This window comes from Zootoca vivipara, chromosome 11, assembly GCF_965207765.1.
Source record: "Zootoca vivipara chromosome 11, rZooViv2.hap1.1, whole genome shotgun sequence".
Lineage (NCBI taxonomy): Eukaryota > Metazoa > Chordata > Lepidosauria > Squamata > Lacertidae > Zootoca > Zootoca vivipara.
Window position 1 is genome coordinate 57,742,035 of NC_142594.1, and position 19,722 is coordinate 57,761,756.

General features: G+C 46.7%; 2 protein-coding genes across 8 annotated transcripts; one reads left to right on the forward strand and one right to left on the reverse strand.

Moving 5' to 3' along the window:
* Positions 1–462: 462 nt before the first annotated feature.
* Positions 463–13,641, reverse strand: LOC148684333 (GTPase IMAP family member 4-like). 3 transcript variants are annotated; one of them, XM_088654414.1, is made up of 3 exons: positions 13,485–13,593; positions 2,586–2,647; positions 467–1,543 (listed from the first exon to the last, which is right to left on the reverse strand). In XM_088654414.1, exons 2-3 carry the CDS (start codon positions 2,602–2,604, stop codon positions 825–827), a joined length of 738 nt encoding a protein of 245 aa, XP_088510540.1. In that variant the 5' UTR covers positions 2,605–2,647; positions 13,485–13,593; the 3' UTR covers positions 467–824. The 3 variants fall into 3 exon arrangements, with proteins under 3 accessions (XP_088510539.1, XP_088510540.1, XP_088510541.1); XM_088654413.1 differs by lacking the exon at positions 2,586–2,647 and having other exon boundaries at positions 463–1,543; positions 13,485–13,641; XM_088654415.1 differs by lacking the exons at positions 2,586–2,647; positions 13,485–13,593 and adding an exon at positions 10,970–11,064 and having other exon boundaries at positions 469–1,543.
* Positions 11,218–19,373, forward strand: LOC118092287 (GTPase IMAP family member 8-like). Of its 5 annotated transcripts, none has more exons than XM_060280504.2 (6): positions 11,218–11,328; positions 14,900–14,947; positions 15,384–16,115; positions 16,767–16,973; positions 17,598–18,379; positions 19,240–19,373. In XM_060280504.2, the coding sequence occupies exons 2-6, from the start codon at positions 14,920–14,922 to the stop codon at positions 19,330–19,332; spliced, it is 1,842 nt and encodes a 613-aa protein (XP_060136487.2). In that variant the 5' UTR covers positions 11,218–11,328; positions 14,900–14,919; the 3' UTR covers positions 19,333–19,373. The 5 variants fall into 5 exon arrangements, with proteins under 5 accessions (XP_060136487.2, XP_088510519.1, XP_034986082.3 ...); XM_088654393.1 differs by having other exon boundaries at positions 16,767–16,916; XM_035130191.3 differs by lacking the exon at positions 11,218–11,328 and adding an exon at positions 12,933–13,207.
* The last annotated feature ends 349 nt before the right edge of the window (positions 19,374–19,722 follow it).

The following is a 19,722-nucleotide window of genomic DNA, read 5'->3' on the forward strand; positions in this document are numbered from 1 at the left end:
TTGAATGGCGAGAAGCTGCTGTCGGTTGCCATTCTGGGTTCCTTGGGTCCTGGAGCTGAAGCCTGGATGCACGGTGCGATGCAGCGGTGCAGCAGGTGGCGGTGCTGCGGTGCAGTGCGTGGTGGCGGTCAGCTCAGCAGGATCCCATCCTCGTCGCCAGTGAAATATACTCGGAGTCGAGAGTGAATTTCATGCTCTTTATTCAGCTCATAGTCATCAAGGAGAAGAGAAGACGAATGGCTCTTTTCCCAAAACCATCTGCTTATATACATTATTTACACAATGGGCCTTGCGTGATTGGCTACTTCAGGGCTACACCTGTGGGCCAATTATATTGTGGATTGACTTCTGCCTGCAGCCTGATTGGCTGCTCCTACAGGCCAATCAGGTAGCAGATTCACTTCTGCCAGCCGCCTGATTGGCTGCTCCAGCAGGCCAATCAGGTTGCGGTACATAACAAGCATATTCCAGGATTTATAGGGATTTACATTATCACCTTAATTGAGGCCCTTTGGGCCCCTGCTACACCAGGACCAGTGGCCAGGGGTGATGGGGATTGTAGTCCAAAACATCTGGAGGGCCAAAGTCTGGGGATGCCTGGTCTATTGTGTGCTATGAAAAAAATACATCAAAGTATATGCATTTCCACATTAGTGGACGACAAAATGGAATAGAGATTTGTGCAAAATAAACCAATTGCAGTGGAACAGAAAGCACTGGCTGAAAGTCCAAGTGGAAATCAGGACAGACGGAAGCATTTTAGCACTTCCCTACTGAGAGTGAAAATGTTCCGGTATTTAATTGGATCATTCTCACTAGACGCATTACAGTATGTTGCACATTGAGTCAGACTCCTCTTCTTTCTTTCTTCTATTCTCATCTTCAATTTCCCTTTCCACTTCCCTTCGTATTTTCCTCTTCATCTTCTCAACCTCTTCTTTGTCCTCCTCCAGCATGTCTTCAGTGTAGCAGGGGGCTGCCTTGTTCCTTTCAACCAGGTGGTCGATCATCCCAAGCAATTCGGCCACCTGCTCCTCTCTTTCCTGCCCTTTCGCCCGGTTGTTGAAAGCCAGGCATCTCCCGCCACACTGGGCGATCTGCTTCTGCATATCCTTGTCTCCCTCCGCCAAGAACTCTTTGAAAGGCCTATCTTCCAGCTCATCCTTCCGGGTGAACAAGATGATCATGTAGTCCTTGGCTTTGCAGCTGAAGATCTTCTGGATCAACCAAGCCACGGCTTTCTCCTCCTTGCTGAAACGAGTCAGTTGAATGACTTGTATGATGACATGGGCTCCCGGGTAGATGTGCTTCACACAGGTCTTGATTTCCCTGGCAGTCACATCTTCTGGAACATTTGTGTCAAAAAAGCCAGGCGTATCAACCACCACAATTCTCCTACCATCAATGACCGTGTCCTCTCTCTGACACTTGGCTGTCACTGAGGAAGGGGACATGAAGGAGGAAAACTTTTTCTCCCCCAGGATGGTGTTTCCTGTTGCGCTTTTCCCAGCTCCAGTTTTGCCGACCAGGGCGATCCTCAGTTCTACAAGAAACAGGCAAGAGATGGTGGGTGAGCAACTCTTCTGCATTGTCACAGAGGCCAGAGAGGAAACTGAGGAGAATTTGGACACCATCCCTCCCCTGTCCATCTCCATCACACAGGAGCTGTGGGGAGGGAGAAACGGATCTGCCAAGTTCTCTTTCCCTCTGGTTCTCATTTCTGCAGACTTAAGTTCAGTTCTCCACTTTTGGGCATGATGATCTGTACACCTTTTAAGTGCATTTAACCCAATACATGAGTCGAACATGAGTTTGACCAAACTGCGGGAGGCAGTGCAAGACAGGAGTGCCTGGCGTACTGTGGTCCATGGGGTCACGAAGAGTCGGACACGACTAAACGACTAAACAACAACAACCCAATACACATTTGAGTGCATTTATGCCCACTATAAACATTTCTGCGAGCGATTTCCCCCAATACAATTAATTTCCCTCCAGATATATGCATATTTGTGTGCATTTCCCCCTGTTCTATGTTTTTCCATATATATTTTGGTTGAACTGCATCTTTTAGCTCATGTAATAATCGGCTACCTTTCACCCCAAGGTCCCAGGCTGAGTTACAATTAAAACACAAAGTTACAAAGAGGTTAAAATTGCAGAAATAAGACGGGTGCTAAAGTTTGACACCTCAAGCTTCCAAAGAGGAGCATCTTCAGCATTTGCCAGAAGCTGCACAATGAAGGCTCCAGATGCTCCTCTCTGGGGAGGAAGTTCCACATCTATGGGGCCACCACAGAGAAGGCCCTGGGCTGCCACAATCTCTGACCTTTCGTAGGTGGAAGAACAACCAAAACAAGCCCTTCCCCCAATCATAGCACCCAAGAGGGTCTGCAGGAAAAGAGGGGGGTCTTTCAGGTATAGGGGCCTGAGTCATTTTTGGTTTTAAACACCAATGTGAGCACCTTGAATATGGTCTGGAAACAAACCATGAAGCAAGCTCATGTCTCTCCCTTAGTTACATTGATTCCATCCAACACAGTCCAGGAATCTGGGAGAATGAGATCAAAGGAGCTTGGTCTTACCTGTGTTTTTCCCAGCCATATTGAGACAAGAAGAAAAATTCACAAGCCAATATTCAGGATTTCTAGGTTGGAAGCAAAAGGAAGCAGAGAATCAGCCAATGGGAAGCTTTCTGTATTAGGCAGGAATGTCCCATCCCCCCCCCCAAAAAAATCTGCCTCACAGAATTATTTTTACCATTTACAGAGGGATATTCCTAAGTGTCCGCTGTCACAAATATCTGGCCACCATGTGTGTGTTTCACTCTTCTTGTGTTCCATGCCACCCCACTGGCCCATGTTCAGAATAAGACACCCCCCCCCCGACCCCCAGATTCTCACTGACTAAAACGTCACACCTATGTAGCAAATGAAAAGCATCTCTGCTTCTTCCAAAAGACACTTTAGCTCAACCTTTGGTGAGGTTCCAGAGGATGAGAGTCATGGACTTGTGGATCTGCCACAATGTCTCCCTCAGACCCACAGTTAGCATCTGAAAGGAGTCCGGAGGATCTGCTGCCTTAGTATCTGATATGTTTCTTGGTAGGATACAATCCTCTGGGGAGCCATGGGCCACCATTTCCCTGCAGTATGTGCTGAAAGGAAAGGATGTCTGGGGGAGAAATGGCAAGTCCCACAAAACAGGGGTGACCCTCACTGATGGCTGCCCCAGAATGGAGGCTGGTCAATTGGGGCAAGTGGGGCACTACTCCACCCTGCTCAGGTGGCTTTCCCCCAGCCCCCACTTCATCCTCTCTCCCTCCCTCCTTCCTTCCTCTGCTCTAGGGTGCAGCTGGGAACATCTTCCTCCTCCTCAGCCTCCGAGTTGCCTTGGTAGAAGTCAGTAGGGAGGAGAAGGGGGCAACAGCAAAGGGAGTTGACTCCGCCTCTCAGTGATTCTGGCTCCGCCTACTCTTGGGCTCCCTGCCTTCCACCCCTCCCCCAGTCTGAATGGCCACCCCTGGGACTGGGACTTGCTTTGCCTCGGATCCCAAGGTGGACCTGGCTTTGGTTCACTGTCCAAATCTCTGGATGTCTTGTTCCCCACTGAGCAGAAAAGGAAAATGCCTTTCACTATCCAATTCCTTGGCTGGACTGAGAAGAGCAGGAAAGGCCATTCTCAAGGAAAGAAGCCTTGCGTGTTTCAGGCAAACAAGGGCAGGAGTTATCACTCAAAGAGCCTTGGCAGTCTGAGGAAACTCCCTTCCCCACCGTGGTCTTAAAAGTGCAGAAAATATAGCGTGACTCTGCTTACATAACAGAGAGGGTCTGCCAGAGGGCACAGCTGAGCGGCCTTCAGACTGGGGTTGGAAAACAATATCCCGTTCCTCCGCCACATGAGCTCACTGAATTCATGCACGGGGACGGGGTGAGCTCTCTGAGCATCCTCTACATCAGGCATAGGCCAGTGTTTCCCAACCTTGGGTCTCCAGCTGTTTTCGGACTACAATTCCCATCATCCCTGACCACTGGTCTTGCTAACTAGGGATGATGGGAGTTGTAGTCCAAAAACAGTTGGAGACCCAAGGTTGGGAAACACTGGCATAGGCAACCTTGGCTCTCCAGATATTTTGGAACTACAACTCCCATGATCCCTGACCACTGGTCCTGTTAGCTAGGGATCATGGGAGTTGTAGTTCCAAAACATCTGGAGAGCCAAGGTTGCCTATGCCTACTCTACATAATAACTTCCAGAGTTGCAATTATGCCAAGGATTTAGTGGTAAGCATAGTTTTCTCCATCTGCTGTAAGCTGAAGAGAGTACAGATACATATACAGTGGTACCTCGGTTTATGAACACAATTGGTTCCGGAAGTCTGTTCATAAACTGAAGCGTTCATAAACTGAAGCAAACTTTCCCATTGAAAGTAATGGAAAGTGGATTAATCCGTTCCAGACAGTCCGCGGAGTACTTAAACTGAAGCGTTCATAAACTGAAGCAAACTTTCCCATTGAAAGTAATGGAAAGTGGATTAATCCGTTCCAGACGGGTCCGCGGAGTACTTAAACTGAAACGTTCATAAACTGAAGCATGGGTGTAATTGCTTCCGGAAGTCTGTTCATAAACTGAAGCGTTCATAAACTGAAGCGAACTTCCCATTGAAAGTAATGGAAAATGAATTAATCCGTTCCAGATGGGTCTGCGGCGTTCATAAACCGAAAATTCATAAACCGAGGTGTTCATAAACTGAGGTTCCACTGTAGTCGAGTCCTAAGTGTTGTTGTCCCTTGTTTTTTGTCTGAACAGCTAACATACAGAAGAGCCCTGTGTGAGTTTAAAGCTTGCACCTTGCAATTTGCATAAGCCCTGGTGCAAAGAAAGATAGTCTTTCCTATGCTGTCCTTGGGAATACTATTCATCTCCCTACCATCCCATGCCCAGGGGACAGGGGCAAGTTCTACATTTCTCAGTTATTATCTGTCTCCCACCTCCAAAACGCTGCTTCTCTTGGACCACCTAACAAGGCAGAGACTGAAAAAAGTTGAGGCCTTCTCATCTCATTTGGATGTATCGATTTGGATGATACCCAGCTCTACCTCTCTTTTAAATCAGAACCAGTGAAGGCGGTGAAGGTCCTGTGTGAGTGCCTGGAGGCGGTTGGAGGTTGGATGGCGGCTAACAGATTGAGGTTGAATCCTGACAAGACAGAAGTACTGTTTGTGGGGGACAGGGGGTGGGTGGGTGTGGGGGACTCCCTGGTCCTGAATGGGGTAACTGTGCCCCTGAAGGACCAGGTGCGCAGCCTGGGACTCATTTTGGACTCACAGCTATCCATGGAGGCGCAGGTCAATTCTGTATCCAGGGCAGCTGTCTACCAGCTCCATCTGGTATGCAGGCTGAGACCCTACCTGCCCGCAGACTGTCTCACCAGAGTGGTGCATGCTGAGTTATCTCTCGCTTGGACTACCGCAATGCGCTCTACGTGGGCCTACCTTTGAAGGTGACCCGGAAACTACAATTAATCCAGAATGCGGCAGCTAGACTGGTGACTGGGAGCAGCCGCCGAGACCATATAACACCGGTCCTGAAAGACCTACATTGGCTCCCAGTACGTTTCCAAGCACAATTCAAAGTGTTGGTGCTGACCTTGAAAGCCCTAAATGGCCTCGGTCCAGTATGCCTGAAGGAGCATCTCCACCTCCATCGTTCTGCCCGGACACTGAGGTCCAGTACCAAGGGCCTTCTGGCGGTTCCCTCGCTGCGAGAAGCCAAGTTACAGGGAACCAGGCAGAGGGCCATCTCGGTGATGGTGCCTACCCTGTGGAACGTCCTCCCATCAGATGTCAAAGAGAAAAACAACTACAGAGTTTTAGAGGATGACTTTTAGAAGACATCTGAAGGCAGCCCTGTTTAGGGAAGCTTTTACTGTTTAATAAATTATTGTATTTTAATATTTCTGTTGGAAGCCACCCAGAGTGGCTGGGGAAACCCAGCCAGATGGGCAGGGTATAAAAAATTTATTTATTATTATTATTATCGAGGTAACTGACAAAGTTCTGGAGATTAAAGGTGACAGATTTGGATGCAAGCAACAGCCCAGGCTGGGCAGCTCAGAGAAAATCTAGTATACTAATCTGCTGAACCAAAGAAGGTGGCCAAGATTTCTACAAGAGCAGCACAATAATGCAGGGGAGGCCTGGGTCAAAAATTCAGAGGAGAAGGAGAGAGACATGGAGCCATCGCAAGATACAATTAATGTTTGGTCTGTGTGGAAAGTAGCAAACAGATCAGTAATGGAGGAGGAATGCAGATCTCTGCCTCTGTTTACACTAACTGGGAGAGAAACATCTTTTGTTTATGGAGAAAGAAGAAGAGAGATGAGATTCTCCAAATGTCAGTTTTCAGCTCAAGGACTCATTTTTCATGCACCTTCTCAGCATCCCTGTATCAGACACATCTCCCCCTTTGGGACCTCCTTGCAGTCCTTCATTGTGCCTCTGGGCAAAGGCCTCCATCCGTCACTATAATCCTGCCACCCACATGGTTGCCTTGCTCAGTCTGATAATGTTAAAAAAAGAATCCGAGGTTCATCTCTCCGTGTGCCTCCTGCTTCGTAAGCAACCCTTAAAATGCTAACGCAAAATTGTTGGAGGAGGTCACTGGTCTAACGTTTGCGAAGAGGGTGAAATACCTAGGGGTGAATTTGACTTCGAAAAACCTGGATCTGTATAAAAATAACTATGTTAAAGTTTGGAATGAGATTAAGAAAGATTTGGAAAGATGGTCAGATTTAAAATTGTCCCTGTCAGGACGAATTTCGGTTGTGAAAATGAATGTATTGCCAAAAATGTTATTTTTGTTTCAAACATTGCCGATTATTGATAAGGTGGAATGTTTTAAAGAGTGGCAAAAGGTACTTTCCAAGTTTATTTGGCAAGGGAAAAAACCTAGAATTAAATATAAACTGTTGACAGATACTAAGGAAAGAGGAGGCTTTTCCCTGCCAGATCTTAGGATCTATTATGAAGCTGCTACCTTTTGCTGGTTGAAAGAATGGTGTTTATTAGACAATACAGATGTGTTAGATTTGGAAGGATACAATAATGTATATGGATGGCATGCATATTTATGGTATGACAAGGTCAAGAGTCACAAAGGATTCAAAAATCATGTAATTAGGAAATCATTGTTAAAGGTCTGGGATAAATATAAAGAGATATTAGAGAGGAGGACACCTCTATGGATCTCACCTTTGGAAGCTAAGGTGAGATCCAAATTGAATATGGAGGCCAGATGGCCCAAGTATAGATATATTCTGGTGGAGGAAGGAGACCAGCTAAAGTTAAAGACATATGAGCAGTTAAGAAGTAATCTAGATGACTGGCTCCAATACCACCAGATAAATGAATTGTATAAAATAGATAAGAAAAATGCTTTTTCATTGGAAAAATCCAAGCTGGAGACAGAATTGCTAGACCCAAAGACAAAGAATCTTTCCAGAATGTACAACCTATTGTTGCAGTGGCACACGAAAGATAACGGACAAAAAAGGTTATGATAGATTGGGCAAAAGATGTGGGACATAATATTATGATGGAAGATTGGGAAAGGTTATGGAGAAAAGAATATGAAATTTACTGCATGTACTGTTTTAAGAGAAAATATGATGAAAATGATTTATAGATGGTATTTGATGCCAGTCAAACTTGCTAAGATATACCATAACCAGGATAACAAATGTTGGAAATGTAAAGAGGCAGAAGGAACATTCTATCATTTGTGGTGAACGTGCCCATTAGTTAAGGATTTCTGGGAAAAGATTTATAATGAACTGAAAAGAGTGTTGAAAAACACGTTTGTTAAGAAACCAGAGTCCTTCCTATTGGGCATACTGGGAAGAGAAATACCTAACAAAGATTGGAATTTGTTTCTTTATGCCACAACCGCTGCGAGAGTATTGTTAGCAAAGTACTGGAAGACACCGAAGTTACCTACAGTGGAGGAATGGCAGATGAAGATGTTGGACTATATGGAGCTTGCTGACCTGACCGGGAAACTACGCGACCGGGGAGAGGAGAAGATGGAAGAGGATTGGAAGAAATTTAGAATATATTATAAAAAGTATTGTAGAATTGATATTTGAGGGAGATTTCAAGCAATTATGTAGGTTGTGGGTTATGAAATAAGAGATTAAAAGTTGGTACCTGTGAAGTTGGGGAAGTAATGAACTGTTAGAAAGGGCACTCGAGGAGGTCCATTATTGAATTATGAATTATAAGATTATGAATTGTTAAAAAAAATATTATTCTTTTTTAGGTTATATGTTTGATGAGGTTATATACATTTGGAAATATGATTATTATTATTTTCATTATTTTTCTTCTTTTCTATTTTTTGCTTGTATGTTTGAAAACTTCAATAAAAAATAATTTAAAATAAAAAAAAAATGCTAATGCAAAATTAATGCTGGTGTCAACAGTACCGTACAGGGGTATTTCCCATATTTTCCTGGAGTAAGTTCCACAGAACTTAATGGGGCTTCCCACCAGAGTAAAAATCCTCACTATTACTCACAGACCTGGGGAGGTGGGGGAGAGGCTAGCTTTGCCCCTGAGAGCAGACTTTTGAAGCCATTGAGTCCAACCAGTGAACAAATTCATTGTGGGAACTGGCAGGCTTCACCCCCTAGAAAGGGTGAGCATGTCAGCAGATTGCAGCCATTTTTGACAGGAAAAAACCCCATTCCAGAATTCTTTACAAATGCGCTTTAAAAGGTTCCCTGTGCAAAAACCCAAACTTTTCTGGACCACCCCCTCTTGGTCCCATAAACACATTCCTATTGCCCCCTAATTTACTGTATTAAAAAGTATTATTCAGAATAGTATTTTGCACCACCTACTAAGGTAGGTAGTAACCCAGTAACATTTTGCAGGAAAGCAACAATTGCACAATCATTGAAAACTATTTTGTTTAATTCATTCAGCCATGCAGGTGAACTAGATTCAGTGATAGTACCAGCTTTTCAAAAGCCATTTGAGCTCCAGCGTCCCCCTGCCGCCCCCTTAGGACATCCCACTGCACCCCAACCCTTATGGTCATACCTCCCAGTTTGGGAGCCACTGCCTGACCGGATCTGCCTGAAGGCTGGCAGTCTTAACTCTGTGTGGAGCGGCTCCTTTGCCTAAAAGTTTCCCAAGACGGAAAGGGGAAAGAATGTTAGCTACAGCCATTTCGAGAGTTGCAATTGTAAGGGATGGGAGGAGGGGGGGCGGAAACAAAGCTGCGTATTCCACATATCTAGAATCATAGAATCATAGAGTTGGAAGAGACCACAAGGGCCATCCAGTCCAACCCCCTGCCAAGCAGGAAACACCATCAAAGCATTCCTGACAGATGGCTGTCAAGCCTCTGCTTAAAGACCTCCAAAGAAGGAGACTCCACCACACTCCTTGGCAGCAAATTCCACTGCTGAACAGCTCTTACTGTTAAGGAAGTTCTTCCTAATGTTTAGGTGGAATCTTCTTTCTTGTAGTTTGAATCATTGCTCCGTGTCCACTTCTCTGGAGCAGCAGAAAACAACCTTTCACTCTCCTCTATATGACATCCTTTTATATATTTGAACATGGCTATCATATCACCCCTTAACCTTCTCTTCTCCAGGCTAAACATACCCAGCTCCCTAAGCCGTTCCTCATAAGGCATCGTTTCCAGGCCTTTGACCATTTTGGTTGCCCTCTTCTGGACACGTTCCAGCTTATCAGTATCCTTCTTGAACTGTGGTGCCCAGATCTAGACACAGTACTCCAGGTGAGGTCTGACCAGAGCAGAATACAGTGGTACTATTACTTCCCTTGATCTAGATGCTATACTCCTATTGATGCAGCCCAGAATTGCATTGGCTTTTTGAGCTGCTACATCACACTGTTGACTCAAACAAGATGAATTTTAACAAGGAGAAATGTAAAGTACTACACTTGGGCAAAAAAAATGAAAGGCACAAATATAGGATGGGAGACACCTGGCTTGAGAGCAGTACATGTGAAAAGGATCTAGGAGTCTTGGTTGACCACAAACTTGACATGAGTCAGCAGTGTGATGCAGCAGCTAAAAAAGCCAATGCAATTCTGGGCTGCATCAATAGGAGTATAGCATCTAGATCAAGGGAAGTAATAGTACCACTGTATTCTGCTCTGGTCAGACCTCACCTGGAGTACTGTGTCCAGTTCTGGGCACCACAGTTCAAGAAGGATATTGACAAGCTGGAACGTGTCCAGAAGAGGGCAACCAAAATGGTCAAAGGCCTGGAAACGATGCCTTATGAGGAACGGCTTAGGGAGCTGGGTATGTTTAGCCTGGAGAAGAGAAGGTTAAGGGGTGATATGATAGCCATGTTCAAATATATAAAAGGATGTCATATAGAGGAGGGAGAAAGATTGTTTTCTGCTGCTCCAGAGAAGCGGACACGGAGCAACGGATTCAAACTACAAGAAAGAAAATTCCACCTAAATATTAGGAAGAACTTCCTGACAGTAAGAGCTGTTCGGCAGTGGAATTTGCTGCCAAGGAGTGTGGTGGAGTCTCCTTCTTTGGAGGTCTTTAAGCAGAGGCTTGACAGCCATCTGTTAGGAATGCTTTGATGGTGTTTCCTGCTTGGCAGGGGGTTGGACTGGATGGCCCTTGTGGTCTCTTCCAACTCTATGATTCTATGATTCTATGACTCATGTCAAGTTTGTGGTCTACCAAGACTCCCAGATCCTTTTCACATGTACTGCTCTCAAGCCAGGTGTCTCCCATCCTGTATTTGTGCCTTTCATTTTTTTTGCCCAATTTACCAGAGTCCCAAATTGAAAGACAAACAGGAAAGACACGGAGCCTCTCCAAAACAGACTGCTCTGCTTCCCAAAGCTACAGATTCAGACCTTAAACTTTTGCAGCTGCTGCTCAGTCGCGCCTCCCCAACACCAACCTGTGGGTCTGAGAGATGCATGTGTGGGGCTCCTCTGCCTCTCGGGTGCAGACTAAGTGGGGCGAGCAGAGGTCGTCTCCGCTTGGCAATTCTCTTTTGATGAATGAGAAAGAAGTCAGAGAAACATCCCTGACTTCTGAGAAAGGGCTCTGGGCTGCTAGCCAGAAATATTTGCGCGGACTGCTGCAGGGTGAGAACGAGGAGTGCTGGATTCGCCCCTCCCGTTTTATTCCTCTTTGAACCGAATCACTGGTCCACACATGAGAGAGAGAGAGAGAGAGAGAGAGAGAGAGAGAGAGAGAGAGAGAGAGAACAACGCCCCTAAAGCGCAGCTGCTCTCTGACACCGCAGAGAAGAAGGTACGGTTCTCTTTCTAGACTTGGGAACTCTTTACGCAGAGTGGGACCCTTCCTCCATCTCGTGCAATGTCGCCTGCACTGACTGGCAGGAGCTTCCCAGCCCCACCTGGAGAGGCCGGGAATCAAACCTCGGACCTTCTGCATGCAATGCAGCTGCCCTGCCAACTGAGCAAATTCTCCCTCATGGCGAAAGACTCCCTTGCTTTCTTTGGGACCCGGCCTTGTCTCCCCCCCGGACTGGAGAAACCACCTGAGTTTGAGTGCAGATGGGCTGGAGAGAACAGAGGAGGGAAGGTGGGAGATTTCACTTTGACCGGCAAGTCGAGGTCTTGATCACTGAATTATTTTCTCAGCTTCCCCGCCCCCCGCCTGTGGGAATCTACACATGAAATACTCTGTGGGAATGTACAAATGGAGTTCTCTGTGTAAGGCACAGGTTTATTGGGGGGTAATCCATCAAGTGATTTACCACAGGACCACAGGACCACTGGCGCCAGTCTGTCTGTTTACACATCTTCCTTGTTGGCATGAGTGATGTATGTGTTAATGGTTAATGCAGGGGTTCCCAACAAAATTTTCTCGAGGACCCCTCATCGAGCCGCTATTGTGACAAGGACCCCCATTAATTCCCAATCCAGTCTTTTTATATTTTATATTTATACATTTTTTACAGTTGCTTGAACATCAAATGCATTATCTTCCTCTTCATCTGTAGGCCTTTGTTGTTTTAACAAACCACTTTTTAACCAACGGTCCATTTTTAACTACGCGAACTGTAGCTTCCGCAAAAAACAACGCTTTGTTTACAAACACTACTGTTTTGCAAAGAGGCAGCGCGCGCCAGGGAGGAGGGAGGGGAATGGAGAAGACAGGGTACCTGCGCAGTAGCGCACAAATGAAGCCGACGTGCGCAAAGCAACTTGGGGAGGTGAGCGTTAGTAGAATGCGCGCGCTGCCTCTTTGCAAAACAGTAGTGTTTGTAAATGGCATACAGCAGAACTACTGCCTCTATCTAATTCTAGTTTTGCGCTAGACTCTGCTCATGCAGGAAGCAGCCAAAACAAAAAATCTGTTATCATACAAATATATTTAATATATTTTTTATTCTAATTGCATCTTGCGGACCCCTCTGGCATAGCTCGCGGACCCCTGGGGGTCCCCGGACCACCTGTTGGGAACCACTGGGTTAATGTATTTTACGAGGGGAGAATTTCTGAATAAAGGAGCTGGGGCTAGGAGTAATCTTCAGCACTTCGCTCAGCACTTCGCTCAGAGCTCTCTCAGCACTTGTCTGTGTACTTTTTGCATCTGCGGATCCCTGTCTCGCACCACTGGCTTTTCCGACACCCGCCCGGCCCCTTTCCCAATTCCCAGTGATTTGGGAAGAGATGCCAACGAAAGATTGATTTTTCAGAGGGACCGTTGCTCTTTCCTTTGCCTCTCCTTTCTCTATCCAATTCAATGGAGAGAGATCTTTCTTGCAGGGAGAAACTGTGTTCCGAAAAATCCCTGCTGTGGGGCAGAAGAAGTCATTCCCATTTTCCCCCATCCTAATATTTTCTTTTTTCTTTTTGTACCCACCCCAAAATGGCAAAGGAGAAACTGCAGCTCTAATTCTGGGATTTGTCAGTCTCCATGTTTGCAAATTTCAGGCAATTCTGGCCCGAGGAAAAAAAAGGGAAAAGGACATATTCTTTTAAAAATAAACTTTAAAACCCCTAGAAGGATGTTCCTGCAGATTGTCAGGCTCAATCCACCATGGAGGGGCTTCTTGAACTGCAAATTTAATCAAAAGGAAAAGATTCACGGTTATACACACAAGCCAAAGTTTTGCTTTCGAGAGCTCTAACAACCAAGACCTTGAGCATCTCTGACACAGGTAGGTAGCCGTGTTGGTCTGCCATAGTCAAAACAAAATTTTAAAAAAAGAATTCCTTCCAGTAGCACCTTAGAGACCAACTAAGTTTGTTATTGGTGTATCTGAAGAAGAAGTGTGCATGCACACGAAAGCTCATACCAATAAGAAACTTAGTTGGTCTCTAAGGTGCTACTGGAAGGAATTCTCTTATTTTTTATTTTATCTCTGACACAGGTTGAGATACAAAAGACTCAAAGTCAAACCTTGTGGCTGCTGCTCCCTGGTCCCCAATACCAACCTGTGGTCCGTCTTCTGTGTGGGTCTTCCTCCGTGTGGGTCTCCCTCTGTTTGGGTCTCCTCCTGTGGCTGCGGCTGCTCTGGGGTGCTTCTCCAAGAACTGCAGAAGACCAAATGCAGCTCCTCTTAAATTTCCCACCCATAGGACAGTTTTGTCCTCTCCAGTAGCCAATAGAAACAGAAATGCAATTTCGGGGAGCTGTTTTGGCTTCTCAGAACATGATCTGGCTGCTAGCCAAGAAATACTTGGGATGCGAGCTCATGCTTGCCATCTCCATTTTATTCAGCTCAGAACAGAGTCAGCCATCGACAGAGAGGGAGACAAGAAACTGCAGAGCGGAGGGACCATCACAAAGAAGGTACCGCTTGCTCTCTTGTCTTAGGAACACCCGAAGCTCCCTTTGCAAGGAGACGTCACCTGGCTCAGCAATGCCCCCCCCCCCGGAGATGCCAGTGGTTGAACCCGAGACCATCTCTATGCAAACCAGAGACTCAACTGCTGAGCTGTTCCCCCTGCCCCAAATCACCCGGAGAAAATAGGAAGCTATTTTGTACTGAACTAGACTGACTGGTCCATTTAGATTAGTATTGTCTACACTGACTGACAGTGACTTCTCCAGGGCTTCTGAGTGGGGAGGTTTTGGGGGGCTGAAATGGTGACATTCAGCAGCAGCAGCAGCAGAAGGAAGCAAGTGGGAGAGAGTCCACTGGCAAGAGGGGGGAGAGGTGCTGGAGTGGAACTGGTTAGCATCAGCCCCTCCCCCACTGAAAAGCAGCTGCCTTTAAGAGGCTGTCATCTCTGGAGGGTATTTTCATCATTCTGAGTTGTTCAGGGCCCTCCCCAAACCAGCCCACCTGCCTGGGAGCTGCAGAAGGGAGGGTTTCAGGCCAGGCTCCCAGGGACTCCAGAGGCAGCAGCAGAAGCAGGTAAGGGGGGGGGAGATGCAGCTCTGGCTGAAGGAAGGGAATACCTGGGTGCTTCCCTCCCCCCAACCATTTGAGGGGTGGTGAGGGCGAAGCAAGTATGCCTGCAAATGTAGAGGGTGGGGAAATTCCTGCAAGAGATTATGAAGGACAAAGTGTTAGGCATGTTTATTTATTAATGCTTATATACCTGTTGGTGATAAAAACCACACACCTTCAGAGCCGTTTCCAAAAAGATAGAACAATGAAATTATCAATAGGAAAAATTAGCAAGCGTAATTTAGGACCAATGCATGTAAAAAAATTCATCAACTGCCTCCCTAGTAATTGAATCCCAAATCTGCAGGGGCAGAATATGGTGCTTTGAGGTTCTTTCAGGAGTTTTTATTTTACATTATAAGTTTCTTCTGGTGATGGAGAGGAGTTCGTGCAAAGTACTAGTCAGACTGGATTGCAGGAGCTAATGAACTTCATTTTCTGGTTCTCTTCCAGCTCAGCATTCTGCCTGGACAATGGATGAATGGAGAGAGGAAGTTGAAGGTAAGTCTCTCCTTTCTCCTGACCCTCCTCTGAAAGAACCACGTGATGGGAATGGTGAAGGTTGGACCATTCGTGGGCCACAGTTAGAGGGGTGAGGTGACAGTTAGAGGGGTGAGGTTAATTCAGGGGGTGAATTCCCAGGCAAGAGGCAGGTCCACAAATCTGGAGACGAGCAGCCCACTCTCCCTTAAGGAACAAGACTTAGTGGTGCTGCAGGAATAGTTCTTGACTTGGGTCTCCAAGGTATGAGTGCGGCCAGGTCAATGTTGTTTTCACTCCTGGCTGACATGCCAGCTTAGGGCCTTTCTTGAGAATAAGAACCTGGGTGGTGTTTCTACGAGGTAATCTCTCAGTTGGGCTACTGCAACGTGCCATGAAATTGACATCTCTTTAAAACAGTCCTGGATTCCTAGACATCTTCCTAATTTCTTTCCAGAGACCGCCAAAGCACGGGAGAGCAGAACGACAAACCTCAATGAAGATCTACGGATTCTTCTTGTTGGGAAGACGGGAGGAGGGAGAAGTGCCACAGGAAACACCATTTTGGGTGAAAAGAAGTTTGAGTCCAAATCTTCACTGAAGACAGTGACCCAGACTTGCAGGAGAGAAGTCCGAGCAGAGAAGTGGGAGGGGAAACAAGTGGTCGTCATTGATACTCCGGCCATTTTTGATGCCTGCCTTACAGAGCAGCAGAATAACCCAGAGATCCAGAAGTGCCTCTCTCTCTGTGAGCCAGGTCCCCACGCCCTGGTGTTTGTGACGCAGGTCGGACGTTTCACCGAGGAAGACGTTGTGGCCGCCAAGAGGGTGGAGGAGGTCTTTGGCCCAGAGGCCACAAAGTACATGATCGTCTTGTTCACTCGCAAAGAAGACCTAGAGACAGAAAGCCTAGAGGAGTACATAGAGTTGTCTGGAAACAGAGCCCTGCAGGATTTGGTGAGAAAATGCAAGGGCCGCTGCTGCGCTTTCAACAACAGAGGGATGGGAGACGAGGAGGAGCTGCAAGTGAAGGAGCTGCTGGTGAAAATTAAGCAGATGATGATGGACAACCAGAAGAAGCCTTTCCTTGAGCAGTTTCCAAGAGGATCTACAAGAAATGCAGCCGAAATGAAACCAGAGGAAGAGGCAATGGACACAGATGAAAGAGGACCAAGTGAATTCCCTGAAGGTAGAATCAAATTATGATTCCGAAGCAGTTATAGACCTCCCTGAGTTGAGTTTCCCAAGGTAGCCCTTCCTTAAAGAGACCCACCAAGTACCTGCATTTCTTCTTTGTTCAAGGAAGAGCTCAAAGTAGGGCCAAATCCTGCACCTAAAAGGGGGTGGCTCTGTAGCTTGCAAATATTTTGCAAAGGATGGAAATGCATGTTTTTGCTTGCTTTCTGCAATCAGTCACATGAGACCTATGCAAGCATTTGATTCACACATGCAAACCATGTGCCCAGCGACCCAGTGGTTGGAAATTCTGGGTCATTGGGGCTCCTGGCTGTGGGGTGGCTTCTAATTGTGTTTGGCTGAATGTGCTTAGAAGCCCCTTCAGACCCTCCCTCATAATGTCCCAAGTGGAGTCAGTGCAAGCCCAGACATAGGCCGGTGGACATCTGTGTTCTTCCTCCTGATTACGGATGGGAGAATCTCTTAAGTTTTGGCTTCTCTCTCCTTCTCACTTTCCCCAACTATTAAGTACAACTCTCCACATTTCAACATATACCCTATTGTGTACATTTTTGTACACCTTACTCAGCTGGAAAACTGCACTGATAAATTCAGAGAAATGTGAATTTCAATTGATAGTTGTTTTGTTTGAATATTGTTTCAGAAAGTCTGAATCCGATAGATTCTTCCAGGGGAAAAGACTCCACAACCGCATCCTCACCACTGGGAAGTCCTGGCCACACCACATCATTGGGGCACCCTGAGCCTCCCCAACCAACAGGACAGCAGGAAAGGAACCCCCTGCCAATCTCAGGTGGATCTGGGGCGACCGATGGAGGGAGAAGGGCTCCAGGGAACCCCTTGGTCCCAGGTCAGTCTGGCCTTGAGAGCCCTGGATAACACCTTAAATGGGGTCCAGAGGAATTCAGACAGCCCTGGATGCTGTTTCAGTTGACACTGAGAGATTATCCACACTTACATACATTTTACCCAACACATTCCAGGCAAACACCCATGATTTAAAACTCTGTGTCTGAGAATGTTTGTTTGTTTGTTGCTGTGGGGTTTCCCCACAACAACTGACTGTCTAAAGCTGAATCAAAGCAAATGTCATAGAATCATAGAATTGGAAGGGAGCCCTAGTGCCACCTAGTCCAACCCACTGCAATGCAGGAATCTCAGCTAAAGCAGCATTGACAGATGGCCATCCAACCTCTGCTTAAAAACCTCCAAGGAAGGAGAGTCCCCCACCTCCCAAAGGAGACTGTTCCACTGTCTAACAACTTACTGCCAAGAAATCCCCTTCCTTGTAATTTGTAATGTCAATTCAGGTTTTCCAAGGATTGACATTTGCTCTGATTCAGCTTTAAAGAACAGGTTTTCTTGGGGAAACCAAGACCAGGTCATTGGACACAGATCTATAACTTGAGGACTGTGCCTGGGAAGCATGGAGGAAGTGGGAGTGTTGTTCATGTTCCTTATTCCTTTCCAACAGAGCCTGAGAACGTGAGTCGATCCCACAAGGATTCAGAAGTGCGGGTCGTCCTTGTTGGGAAGCCTGGTGGAGGAAGAAGTGCCACAGGAAACACCATTTTGGGGCAGAAGACCTTTGAATCCAAACTCTCTCCGAAGCCAGTGACCCAGACTTGCAACAGAGAGGTCCGAGCAGAGAAGTGGGAGGGGAAACAAGTGGTCGTCATTGATACTCCGGCCATTTTTGACGCCTGCCTTCCAGAGCAGCAGAATAACCCAGAGATCCAGAAGTGCCTCTCTCTCTGTGAGCCAGGTCCCCACGCCTTGGTGTTTGTGACGCAGGCCGGACGTTTTGCTGAGGAAGACGTTGTGGCCGGCAAGAGGGTGGAGGAGGTCTTTGGCTCAGAGGCCACAAAGTACATGATCGTCTTGTTCACCCGCAAAGAAGACCTAGAGACAGAAAGCCTAGAGGAGTACATAGAGCTGTCTAGAAACAGAGCCCTGCAGGATTTGGTGAGAGAATGCAAGAGCCGCTGCTGCGCTTTCAACAACAGAGGGACGGGAGAGGAAAGGGCCAGCCAGGCGGAAGAGCTGCTGTCTCTGATTGAGAAGGTGGTTCAGGAGAATAGGGACCAGCCGTATCTCATGCCGCGTACGATGGAGATGTCACTGAGGTCAGAGGGAAGGAATCCTGGGGGGACTTCAAAGCAGACAGTAGCAGAGGAACCAGTGGAAGGTGAAATGAATGCTAAAGAAAACCCTGAAATGCACCAGAAGAAGAAATCGAAACATCGGGTGGTGGAGGTAGGGTGCAAAGAATAGGACTGGGCCCCTGTCTTTTCCAATTGCTGATGACTAACATGGTAGCCAAATTCAAACTTGGAAAAGTTGCTCCAGAGGGTAAGAGCTGAACAAGCAGCTTGAAAGTACAAGGAAATGGATTGAGACTTAACATTTTGTTGTTGTTGTTTAGTCGTGTCCGACTCTTCGTGACCCCATGGACCATAGCACGCCAGGCACTCCTGTCTTGCACTGCCTCCCGCAGTTTGGTCAAACTCATGTTCGTAGCTTCGAGAACACTGTCCAACCATCTTGTCCTCTGTCGTCCCCTTCTCCTAGTGCCCTCAATCTTTCCCAACATCAGGGTCTTTTCCAAGGATTCTTCTCTTCTCATGAGGTGGCCAAAGTATTGGAGCCTCAGCTTCAGGATCTGTCCTTCCACTGAGCACTCGGGGCTGATTTCCTTCAGAATGGATGGGTTTGATCTTCTTGCAGTCCATGGGACTCTCAAGGACTGCAAGAAGATCAAACCTATCCATTCTTAAGGAAATCAGCCCTGAACTTTATGTTCCTGGGGAGGAATTCATTAATTTAATGCATGTATATCCCACCTTTTCCTCTAAGGAGTTCAAGGGGGCGCACGTGGTTCCCCCCCCATTTAATCCTCCCATGAATGCTATTTCATTAGAGGTTTTTAAGCAGAGGCTGGGGGGGGTCCCTATTGAGAGGTTGGGCTAGATGACTTTTGAGGTCTCTCCCATGAGCATAAGGGAGGGGGGATAAATTCTTGCTTATTTGAGAACTCCCCCCTTCTTCCCCTTGACATATTTCCCCCTTTCTCTTGACTCCACACCAAACACTTACGCTGGGTTTGTTTCCAACAGGCATTTACTTCTACAGTGAGCTCCTTTTTCTCCTCCGGACAAGCTTCCAAAGAAGGCAGAGGAGCAGCAGGAAGATCTCGTCCTCCAATGTAAACGGAAGCAGTATCATCAATAAAGACAGCAGGATAATTTGCTTTCTCCCATCATTATTGCACGTCCTCCGTGTGGCACTGTTTCACGACCTTCCTCCCCCTTCCCTTCACAACCTCCTTAAGCCTAATGTGGGTTTAACATTTTGGATCCATGGAATTCTGTGCCTTATCCACACTTCTCCTTGTTTTGCTGCCTCTCCACAGGAAACCCTCTCTTTAGCGCTCATGTCAATCATCTTTCCCAGGAATTGATGTTCCATCGGAGAGGAGTTTCAAAAGGGGGGAAACCACTCAGACCGGTGTTTTCTAGGCATGGGATTGAGGAAGGGTGGACAAGCCCAGTGTGCGATAAATAAATCAATAATCCTATTTTAAAGTCATCCATGTTGGT

Bases quoted from the DNA above. Each gene is read 5' to 3' on its own strand.
- LOC118092287 (XM_060280504.2), top strand. From the start codon at position 14,920: ATGGATGAATGGAGAGAGGAAGTTGAAG. The intron at 16,116-16,766 runs GTAGAATCAAAT...ATATTGTTTCAG, and splicing joins ACCAAGTGAATTCCCTGAAG to AAAGTCTGAATCCGATAGAT. The intron at 18,380-19,239 runs GTAGGGTGCAAA...TGTTTCCAACAG, and splicing joins CGAAACATCGGGTGGTGGAG to GCATTTACTTCTACAGTGAG.
- LOC148684333 (XM_088654413.1), bottom strand. From the start codon at position 13,626: ATGGGTGGGAAATTTAAGAGGAGCTGCATTTGGTCTTCTGCAGTTCTT. The intron at 1,544-13,484 runs GTTGGTATTGGG...TGTTTCTTGTAG, and splicing joins ACACAGAAGACGGACCACAG to AACTGAGGATCGCCCTGGTC.